Here is a 12,090-nt window from a genome sequence, read left to right as displayed (position 1 = left end):
TTTAATCATTCACAATGTTACACCAACTGAGAGGCTAGAAAGACGACTCCGTGACTCTGCAGTTAAGAGCACTGGCTGTTCTTGCAAAGGACCCAGGTTTGCTTCCAGCACCCACATGGTGGCTAACCATCATCTGTAACTCCAGTTCCAGGGGATCCGATGTCCTCTTCTGACTTCCTTGAGCACTGCAGGACACAAGTATACTTACATACATGCAGGCAATATACTTGGACACATAAAATAAAAATAAAATATTTTTAAAAAATATGTCAACGGAAACTTACTTTGGTTTTTATAGGCCCTGGCTGTTTATATTGAATCACATTCCATATTTACCCCATTCTTCTAAGAGACCTAAAAGTTAAAGCAGATAAAGTGCATTCTAAAATATTGCACTCTATGTCAAAGCATGAATACAGGGCTCTGCACACTCACTGCCTGCCAGGGATCACACCCCAATGGGTGAATGCTATTATTGTTCCCTATGTTACAGATAAGCAACTGAGGCACAGAAAGGTTAAACCATTTTCTCATGGTCATACGGCTAATCTGTCAACATCAAGGGGTCTGGCCCATGTTTCTACCCTTACTCACTCTGCTGTACAGTTTAACACGTTTTAGTGTCTTTAGTTACTGTGCTATGTTAGCTACCATCTACACTGTAGAACAAGAAATCAATATATTTCTACAATAGTCTCCATGAGTATGGCCAGATACTACCCTGTGCATGTTCAAATGTCCATGAGTTCAGGAAAAACCCAACTTGCGATGGAGCTGTGGGCTGAACATTGCACATCTAGACCTCACATTGGGCCTGCAGACACAGGATTAATAAGCAACCTCCTGAACACCCAGAACTTTCTGTAGAGAGCTCAGAAAAATCATGCTTTAGTAAGTGGGTTAAATTAGCCCCAAAGGAAAAGCTACAATACTCATCCAAATAAAACTTTAAAAATAAGACAAAATGCCTGTGTCCTCAAAGTAACTACTTTTTAAAACCAAACTCAACACACTTCAAAGAAACTCTCAAAACACATAGTAGCAATATAACTTTGAGTTAGTAACATAAGTAGGAGATAAAGAAATTCATAGAAAGAGACCAAGAGATGACAGAGAAGATAAAATTAGCAGTTGAAGAACTTTAGAATGTTAATCTAAACATGTTAAAATATTTCAAAGAACATGTGTTAAAAGATTTAAAAAAAAAAAAGATGAATGTGAGCAAGCAAGATAGCTCACTGTCCCTAGACCAGCACTGTAGTGAATTTAGGGAGCATTCTGGAAGCAAAATGAACATGATACGAGACAAAAACTCTGATGGTCAGAAGGATAATGAATCAGAATAGTAAGTACCTGGGTAAACAGAAAACATGCTTCATTTCTTTAGTTTCTTTTAAATAATTGTGGGGTTGAAGAGATGGCTCAGAGGGCAAGAGCACTGGCTCTTCTTACAGGGGACTCAGGTTCTCTTTCCCAGCATCCAGTACATGGTACCTAACAACTGTCTGTAACTCAAGTTCCAGGGGACCCAACACCCTCTTCTGGCTCCCATGGGCACTGCACACATGAGTATCCTTACATATACATATGCAAAACATTCATATACATTGAAAAAATTAAAAATAAAAATTGACTGCATAAACTGTACTAAAAATAACCCTATACATATAAATATCAGCAGTGCTTGGAACATAGTAGGTTATATAAATAGGTTATAAATTATAAATTCAAAGAGTACTCTAGCTCACGAGAAAACAATAATTCTTACTTCTTATATAGGTATAACACTAGATAAGAAAAAATATCCAATTTAATAATTACATAACATAATCACTTTAAAACTGAACGTCAGATATGGTGGTGCACACCTGTAATCCCAGCACTTACAAAGCTGAGGCAAAAGTTCAAGGACAATCTCAAAGCAGCCACACGAGGGAGGGATTTAAACTTGAAAAACCACAAGTATTTTAAAGAACACTCAGAAGAGTTTGTCCTCTCCACCACACATTTAGTTTCTTTCTATCAGCATTTTTGAGACTAGAAACAAAGTACAGCCGAGCCTGGAGAATGTGGGTGCAAGAGGGGGCTGAGTGCCACTGTGAGGAGATGATAATAAGAATGATTATGTTAGTCATTCTGGCAACAATTTCTATATGTCAAGCTCAGTCTCTCAGATCCCTGTAATAGCTTGCTTCCAAAACTCTCCCGTGTAAAAGACAAGGATGTGGAGATTTAGTGGCCCCTAAGGGACATGGACAAGAATGCCAAGTGAGTCACTCTTACAGATAACATCCTACTTGAAAGTGGCAACTATTTGTACAAGGCAAATGCTCCAAAAGAAAGCATGCTATCTCCACCTCCTCTTCCTCATGCCGCTGAGATGAAAGACGCTGCACTCTCCCTTCCCTTTTCTTAGCCTAGAAAAGTTGGCTAGCCCACTGCTTAGAATGAAATGTTCTTCTTTTATTCTTTTCTCTGAATGTGACAGAGGTGAAAATGAAATTGCATTATTCTAATAAGAATGACTGTTTCCTGGTGAATCAATTAGCAGCTGAACTTCAAAACCAAACAGTGGTGCTAGAAGTTCAGAGGAAAGAATGGCCAGATTCCCAGCTGAGCCACACAGACACTGTTCTCTGTGTAGGAAAGCCAGTTATTTCCATCAGAACAGTCATGAGGAGGAAGTTTGTAAGAGGCAAGTTTGTAACAGCCCATGACAACAATAGAATGAATTTGTGTTATTTAATCAGGTCAAAAACAGAAAAAAAGAGCAATGGGTGAAATAAAGTTTAGGTTTTAAACACTAAAACACAGACCAACGACACAAATCAGAACCCCAAAATAAGTCTAAATACTTAATGGTCAGCTGATTTTAACAAATGGCGAAAAGTCTGTGCAACAAAGGGCCCAGGAAAATGTGACACCCACATGCAGAAGAATGAAGCTAGAACCTGTCTCTCACCAGGTACAAAATCTACTCAAAACCCATTGAAGGGCCTAGATGTAAAATCAGAAACTAAGAAACAGCTAGAACAAAGCAAAGAGAAAACACTTTGTGACACATATATGGACACAGCTTTTGGGAGTTGGTTCCTAACAGCACAGGCTGCAAGAACAAAGAGTCAAACTAAGAAACTTCTGCTCAACAAAGCAAACAACAGAGTTAAAGACAGTCTGTGGAATGAGAGAAAATGATTCCTCCAACAAGGAGTAATACTCAATATAGCAGTGACTTCGGTGTGACCATGAATTTGGAACTCTCCATTGGAGCCAGGTGGTCTCATCAGTAGGCATACAGGTGAATACAACGACTGCGCCTCCTCCAGAATCCATCAGTAGTCAAGCGTTCGGTAGAGTTCTGTGAGCACCTCCCAGATCCATGACTGACTACTGACAAGTTTAGTCTTGTGCAGCCCCAGCATAGGCAATTACAGCTGCTGTGAGGTTGTGATTGCAATGACTTTGTCATGCCTAGAAGATAGCATTCTGAACCCCTTCTTCTTATTATCCAACTCAAAGCCCATCTCCCTACTGTCCAGCTCTTACATTCTTTCCACCTCCTCTTCTACAAAGTTCCCTGCTGGCTACTGCATATATTGAAAATCAGACAGAAGAAAAATTAGTCATGTGCATTTTTTAAAATTTTATGTGTATGAGTGTTTTGCCTCCATATATGTAAATTCATCCATGTAATGTAATATGCACAGAGTCCAGAAAAGGGTGTTGGATCCTCTGGAACTGGAGTTACAGATTGTTATTAGTCCCTCTGTGAGTGCTGGGAACTGAACCTTGGTCTTCTGCAAGAGCAGCTAGTGCTCTTAACTGCTGAGCCATATCTCCAGCCCCAAATGTACTTTTTTAAAGATAGTAAAGGACACATGGACAATATTTTTAACTGAATGCTACATTGTTAAAGATTCTGAAAGACTTGCAAAAATGAAGAGTGTGTCTGTGTTGAACATTGAGCTAACGTCATTGACAGTGGCACAGAGACCTACCTTGGATTTGGGTTAGACATAATATCAGTTACAAAGGCAGACTAAACAGAATGAGGCTTGGCAGATCAGCCTGAAGGGAGGAAGCAACATCTACGTACAAATTCCCTTCAAATCCCTGAACTAAACAACAGAGGAATGGCTCTAAGATGCTTAATGAAAAATAATAGTTAGAAGTTGAAATAATTAGCCAAAAATGTTTTGGTAAGTCTGGCATCTTAAAGGCAGTGCCATCAAGACTAAGGACCTAGAATCCACATGGTAGTGAAAACCAAGTTGTCCTCTTACCTCCACATGTGCCTTTGCATAAGCACCACATACACACACATACATACATACACACACACTAAATTAATTAATTTTTTTATATAGACAAAGGATTTATACACTTTATTGAAGAATATATAGCAATGACAAAAGGCACAAGAAAAAAAATGTTCTATGTCATTAACCATTTGGAAAACATAAGTTAACACCATAATGAAAAGTAAGTGTGCATCCCTAGAATTGATTGCTTAAACTTAAAAAGATTAACAATAGCAAGTGTTAGCAATGATTTGAGGTGACTGCAATCTATAAGTTGCTATTGGGAATTCAATATGGAAGAGCCAATTTACAAAGTAGTTTGACAGATTTACCCATATTTAAATTTCTTCTGTTCAATAAAGTATTAAAGAAATGAAAGGCAAGCCATTAGACTGGTAGGAAATATTCTAACTATGTATTATATTTGACAAAGTAATCAGATCAGATGGCTATTAGCTTCAACCAATGGGAATAAGAGAAACAGTAGATAAAAAATGATCTAAAGATTTAATCTGCTAGACTGAAGAGTAGCAAAAGAGAACTTTAGAAGGTAATCAAAATATTCTGTCTTGACTACAGTAATGGTTGCCTAAGAGCATAAGTTTGCTGTTTTTACACATACAGAATTTATTTGTTTGCACAAACCAAAAACAACATTAAAGCTGTATTATACATGGATTTACTCTTCTCTGGCTATATCCCAGCACATGGTACTCAGGTTTCATGGAGCTTCCATACTGTTATAGGAAAATACTTCATAAATTATAAAGCACAATCGCTGTGTTCCTCCATAATCCATATGCTGAAATCCCAATCTCTAATGTATGGTGTTTGGAGGTGAAGCTTTTGGGAGACAATGAGGGTTGGATCAGGTTGTGGGAGAAGAGGCCCATGACAGGGATGCTCTATAAAAAGAAAAGCACATGTGAGCTCTCTCTGCATACAGTCACCAAAGAAAGGTCGTGTGAACACCAGGAACAGGGCCCTTGCCAAGATCTTGACCTGGTCTTTACAAGCCTCTAGAACTGTGACAAATATTTGTTTAAAGCTACCCAATCTGTGGTAATGTATTACTGTAGCCTGAACTAAGACAACCATTATTGTCACTAATAAAATAATTCTTAGTATGCATCCAAAAACATCTCTGTGAGTTTCAAACAGTAAACATTGTTTCTAGAATATAGGAATTGACCAAAAGTGAAAAAGTGTATCCTACATGCATCCTTTGTAATTGGACTCTTAAGATTCCACATAAGTCTCTCTTAGTCTTTCAGAGTATAAGCACTCTAAATTCTTCCTCCTAAAGAAACAGCTACAGGCACTCTGCTCCATATTATCTACTCTCTTTTTTGTGTTTATGTATGATATTGTAGTGAGGAATAGACCTAGTGTGATATTTTCAATGTCAAACCTAAGAAGGACCAACCATTTGCTTATAACACTTGTGGTTATGAGACTTCTGGGGGATGGGGGGAAGCAGGCTGGAGAGATAGCTCAACAGTTAAAAGCACTAGTTCCTCTTGCAGAGGACCTGGGTTCAACTCCCAGCACCCACATGGTGGCTAACAGTGGTCCATAACTCCAGTTCCATGGGATCTGACTTCCTCTTCTGACTTCTGTGGGCATTACATGACACAGATGCACTTACATACATGCAAGAAATACACTCATTTACATAAAATAAAAAATAAAAAGAATAAATAAAATGCTGGAAAAAGTTTTAAAAAGTGCAGTGGGCTAAGGTCTTTAGAAACTTCTTAAATCTTTTATATATTCATAATTCTGGCTATGCCTCTAATTGTAGCTCCTCTGCCCTTCAAGTAGCGACAATGCTCTTGATTCTCAGCCATCTGCTACCCCCTCCTAGTACACATTCAGTTTCTGCCTAAGAGAAACTTGTGCCCTCATCTTCACTAGACTGACTGTCCCATACCCTTCCTTGACTGACCTACACACTGAGCCCCCTACATATTTTCGATGACAGATTATATACATCTTTGCCCTGGACCAATTTCTAGGCTTACCCACAGTGGGATGCTTGAGAGATCATGACTCCTTAAGAGCCTTGACTGCTGATTCAGTACCAGAACAGACCCTCGGCACTGTACCCTCTCCAGCCCAGGGATCCAAACTCTGTCAAGACACAGTATCGACTGACAAGAAACTTGGAAGAATAGAAACTGGCCTCCATCTCTTAAAAAGTCTTACCTAATACATTTTTAATGATGCCAATTGAATTTTAATCTAATGTGACAAGTACAAATAGACTGAAGTCCATGTTAAAATGGAAGACAATAATGAGAAAAGACAGGAGTCAGTCAAATCTAAGGATCCCAAATAAGCAATGGAGGAAATAAAAGAGATGAGGAAGAGAAAGTAATGGGAGAGAGAGAGAGAGAGAGAGAACCAAAAAATGAAGAGCCTATAAAGGCTAAAGAGAGATAGGATACAAAGAACTATGGTGATAAAGTAGAAGAAGGAGCTCAAGAGAGGTGGATCATAGGAGACAGGTATTAAGAGAGAAATAATGGAAAATGGGAATATTTTTAATGGGGAGGGAGTAGAGAGAGGGTTAGACAGGGAGAGAGAGAAGAGAGATAAATAGTATCTAGCTAGTGTAAAAAAACAGAGGGAATTGTATTAGTTCAAAAACCTACTGAAAAATTACATATACACTATCCCTACATGAGTCTGGTATATAGCTGAAGGCTATAACAAGAAACAGTGCCAGACAGGAGAAACCTCCATTCTAGTTTTGGCCAGGGTAGTCCAAGAGACTCCCAAAATTACACAGGCTATTGCCCCAGCCCTTGATTGTTTCCCAGAACTTGAAGGTAAGATCCTATTGCTGAAGACAGGATATACTTTGGACAGAGGACTTGAAGCAATGCAGCTAGAACTAACCTGGACGCTACCTCCCTGAAGGTTTAACTCTCATAGATTTAGAAGACACAATCAAACTGCTAAGTGAGAACATCAATCGATGGTCCGACCCCAGCTTCAGGGTATAATAACCACAACGACTGGCACAGCAAACCACATTGGGACAGTAGTGGTACTTCTATCTTGGGGGTAATCAACAGCTACCTAACTGGACTTAAAGCCCACTCAATGGGAGGAAACACATAGCTGGAGAGGTCAGATTTTAGAAAAAACTTGAAGGCTGTCACATCCCTAGAGAAGTCTAATTTCTTACTATGTGCAAAATAAGGATCCTTATATTTACAGACAAGTATCCCAGTCACCTCGCATCAAAGGAGCTTCTTTTGCACCAGATGGAGTTCCACAACTGGTCATACACAGAGATTGTCTGTGAATTTCCCAAGCCTAAACAGCACATCTACAATACAACCTCGACACATAAGGCTCATAAGGCTCATAGAACATAGAACAAGGGGTAAAGAGAACACTAATGCACCTCTCAATTCTCACCAATGAAGTTCCCTCATGCAACAGAGGGCCAGGAACACAAAAGGTCATAAATGGCCAAAGCATAGAGAATAAGGGCATGCAGAGTATGGGTCCTTGGACAGGACTCCTATATTAAATTCTGCCCACCCAGGGCTCAGGGATCTTCCTAATATGAACCTACAGGCTTCAGGGTCCTCAGGGACCTTGCAGAAGAGGGAGCAGAAAGATTGTAAGAGCCAGAGAGGAGGTGCATGACCACATGGAAATAGAGACCTACAGGCTCCTGGGACCTTCCTAATATGAACCTACAGCAATGATGTCACCATGCACAAGAATCATGCAATCTCAAGCAGATAAAAACCCAGCCTAAAACTGTGAAAATGGGCAGCAGGCCCCAATCTTAGTTGAAGAATTTTTGGCAGCTGATTACTGTTGGATGAGGAAGAGCTGATCTTCAAAGAAGGAACTCTAGATAGGCTGACTAAATCCCAGTGGATGAACTTGCACTGAGGGACATCAGGGAACACTAACATGATACAATAGACCTTAACACAAATGACAGAATGCATGAATTCCAGTGGGGGAGGAACATGGGAGGGTACCAGTGGGGAAGGGGGTATAAAGATGATTAAGATGTTCTATATGAAATACACAAAAATTCAATAAATTTTTTAAATGGTAGAGAGGGAAAATCACATAGAGGCAGAGAAATGGGGAGGGTTTTTTTTAAAAAGTGAATTAGCAGATAAGCAGGGAGAGCCAGTCCATGCTTTAATCTCCTCCAATTCTATCTAAGGCATCATAGGAAAAAAATCATTAGCATAAACATTAAAACATTGAGTGTAAGCATTAAACACTGAACATTAAGCATTAGCATAAGAATTAAAACAAACACAAGTATTAAAACAAAAGCAGATCCTATTATTCTTCTCACCTTACACTTGTTTACAGATCCCTTCCCAAACTAGTTTGTGAAATTATTCATGCTCGGAAGACAAAACTGAAACTCACAGACAAAGGTTTCTGAACCAGAGAGGGAACAGGACCAGACCCCTATCCTCCCTCCCATTCAGCAACTGAGGCTCCTTGGCCTGGTTTAGAGCTCTACCCACCCTGAGAATGTGGCTCCACTTACTCAGGGACAAGGTCTTGTCCACCTTTGCTTCAGGCGTGCAGCATAGGCCTGGTACATAAAAGTGTCCAGTAAATGAATACAGAATCTAGCTCTAGGTACACACATGTACAAACACAGAGGCATTACACAGTCACTATTATATAGACATAAACCTTATTAAAGAAATTTGTCCACAATCAAGACAAAAATGTCCTAGTAACTTCCATCTAAATCTATTTTCTCTTTAGTATTCTCATTTTCAATGATTCCTCCCTCATCCAAACAATTCGCCCAACTAAAAGCACTTCTCTAGTCTATAAGGTCTTCAGCTCACAGCTTCTAACCCTTTCCTACATTACTACCTATGCTATCTTTCCATACATCATAGAGGAAAAATAAAACTATCAAAATCTCCAAAATTATCCATTCTGCACAATTTCAATAAATTTTCACCAAATTACCATTCTTCATAAGACACCTCTGATGGAAAACTCACTCCCTATTTTGGTATTGGGAACTTACCAGTTACACCTCAGCCCACCTCCCCATAAACATTTCCTCCCCTCTCTCTCACTCTCTATGCACATCAAATTCTCATCATTCCCTAAACACTTCTGCCCTTCCCCTCCACTAAGCCTCTCTCCAGGGATGTTTGTTTATTTCCCACTCCTTTCTCTACACCTAGATCTTTGAAAACACCTCACACTGCAGCTCATTCCTGAGTCTGATCACTGACCATTGGAAAAAATATTCATGACTTTCATACCTGAAACACTCCAAATAATATAACACAGCTAAATTCATAATCAGCTATGGAATAACCCCATGAGATTGGTTCAGTTTTATGTTCTCAGGTCTGTAAAAATATCCTGTTATTTTCCAATCTCAGAATTCTAACCTCTGTCTTTAAATTACAGTAGACTCTATTAAAGTAAATAAATGTGGATTAAGCATATTTACCATGTAACCACACTTTACTTCAAGTAATGACAAGAAATGTCTTCAGAGTCTAGTATGTTTTTCACACCTGCAAACCCAGCATTTGGAAGGCTGAGATAAGAGGACTGAGAATTAAAGGAAGCCTGGGCTATACAGAAAGCTCCACATCAGCCTGTGCTACATGCAGAAAGAGACCTGTCCCAGCCTCTACCCACCCTAGCCTCCACACAAAAGCCTTTTAATTTTTGCTGTCCTTTTATTTCAAGTTACAGAAATTCTCTGGTGGCCTGCTTCTTCACCACTAGTAAAGGTTCTGCTGAATTCAACAGCAGATTCAGTAGTATCGATTTTTTTCTGAAAATACCTTTAACATAGGAAAGTGCTCTATTTGGGACTTCTGGATGCAATGGTTTCTCTCTAATAAATAAACCAAGTAACAGTAAAACACCATTTACCTCTCAGGGCTGGGGTGGAGAACTATGGGATTTCCTGTAGTTTAGTTTGTAGTATTCTCCTCCACTGAGGGACAAGTGAAAGTTGTTCAGAAAAGCAAAGCAAAGCCAATCAATCATTTAAACTAGACACTGTGCTCTGCGATAGCTGCTCTCATTGTTTTATAATCTTATTAAATATAGTGAAATTACGTTTGTTCCATAGTTATAAATGTGTTTTTTAAGTATTCCTGTGAGGTAATAGTGTAATAATCCATCTACTCTTTTCTCTGTTTTAAGCAGAGCTGCCATCATCCCAGGGAAAGAAAGTAAGCACTGTTCAGCCCAGCTCTCGCTGGTATCAGTAGTGCATTTCCTTTGTGCATGGTACTTTCAACATCAAAGACCTTGTGCTTGGCTTCAGCTCCATTACACTTACATCAGGATGCCCTGCAACTCTGATCAGCTCCAGCACAGTGTTATGCACCTTATCAGGATCCCTCACATCACACTGAATCGCATGAACCTGCAAAAAAACAAAGAGAAAAAAGAACCCTGCAATTTCCAGGATTCCTAAACCAAAACATGAGCAAATTATATAACCACGTTATTTATGATTCTTAAATCTGATTTAAGTGGCTGCTTCTCAATGTACCTTATTTCCCATCTGAAAAGTACCTTCTGCAGTAGCTTTCAAAACATCAATATTCCTAGAAATAAACATAGGGAACGTTACATGAATTTTACATAAACAGTTGACAACTTAAGGAAAAGCATTTTTTAAATTTATCTTTATTTTATGTGTATGAGTGTTATGACTGCATGTGTGTAAGTGCACCCATGTCATGCAATGCCCACAGAGGACAGAAGAGGGCATCAGATTTCCTGGAACTGGAGTTATGGACAGTTGTTGGACACCACGTGCATGCTGGGATTCGAACCAGGGTCTTCTATAAGAACAGCCGGTGCTGTTAACTGGTAAGGTTTTTCTCCAGTACCCAGAAAACCATTTTTGAGAAAGTATAAAGGTTTTATCTACATGTAAATCAATTTGAATGAAATCATATTTTTAAAGTTAAATTCAACAGTTTTTATATATCTGATACTAATCACTGAATTGGTCACTTTTGTATTAGCTATTTTCACACTATATACTTATCATTTTATTTAGGAGGCTGTTTTGTTTTGTTTTATTCTTGAGATAGTCTCATCAGAGTTGATGTTGGTCTTGAATGCCCTATGCATTGGACAATCAACTTGAACTCCTGATCCTCCTGCCTGTATCTCACAAGTGTTGGGATCACAGGTGTATGCAACCACACTGGGCTTACTCATCAATTTAAGTTGTTTACTTGACTGTAATCATTATATTCATTCTTTATCCCACAGAAATATATTCATGATAAATACTCATAGATTTTAGACTAAATTTATGGTTTTGGAAAACTCACATGTGTTCAGTCTTATATCCTCAAGGAAAACACAAAACATAAACCATGATATCAACTGCATAGCATTAAAATGAAAATAAAATATTAACTCTTAAGACATTGCAACATTAAGAACAAAAATGTGGGGGTCAAGAGCTGGCTCAGCAGTTAAGAGTTAAGAGTACTGACTGCCTTTGCAGAGGACCCGGGTTCAGTTCCCAACACCCACATGATGGCTAACAACCAGGTAACTCCAGTTCCAGAGCATCTAATGCCTTCTTCTGACCTCCCTGGTCACTGCATGACAGGGTGCGCTTACACACATGCAGGCAATACACTCACACATAAAATAAAAATAAATAAAATGTTTCTTTAACTTTATTTATTTTTATTATACTTATATAATTTGTTATATAATTTAAAATTATGTAATAAACATTATATTATATATTTATTAAAAATTA

General features: G+C 38.7%; 1 protein-coding gene across 1 annotated transcript in view; it reads right to left on the bottom strand.

Annotated features, from left to right (window-relative positions):
- Positions 1-4,482: 4,482 nt before the first annotated feature.
- Positions 4,483-12,090, bottom strand: part of LOC103729553 (2,4-dienoyl-CoA reductase, mitochondrial-like) — a 30,737-nt gene continuing 23,129 nt past the window's right edge. The window contains exons 5-7 of the mRNA XM_029560892.1: positions 10,852-10,906; positions 10,636-10,722; positions 4,483-5,206 (exon numbers count right to left, since the gene is read on the bottom strand). Coding sequence (XP_029416752.1) covers positions 5,057-5,206; positions 10,636-10,722; positions 10,852-10,906 — 292 coding nt within the window. The 3' untranslated portion in view covers positions 4,483-5,056. The remainder of the gene's footprint in view (positions 5,207-10,635; positions 10,723-10,851; positions 10,907-12,090) is intronic.

Source organism: Nannospalax galili, unplaced genomic scaffold, assembly GCF_000622305.1.
Source record: "Nannospalax galili isolate Female #2095 unplaced genomic scaffold, S.galili_v1.0 scaffold872, whole genome shotgun sequence".
NCBI lineage: Eukaryota > Metazoa > Chordata > Mammalia > Rodentia > Spalacidae > Nannospalax > Nannospalax galili.
This window is presented reverse-complemented; position numbering and strand designations above follow the sequence as displayed.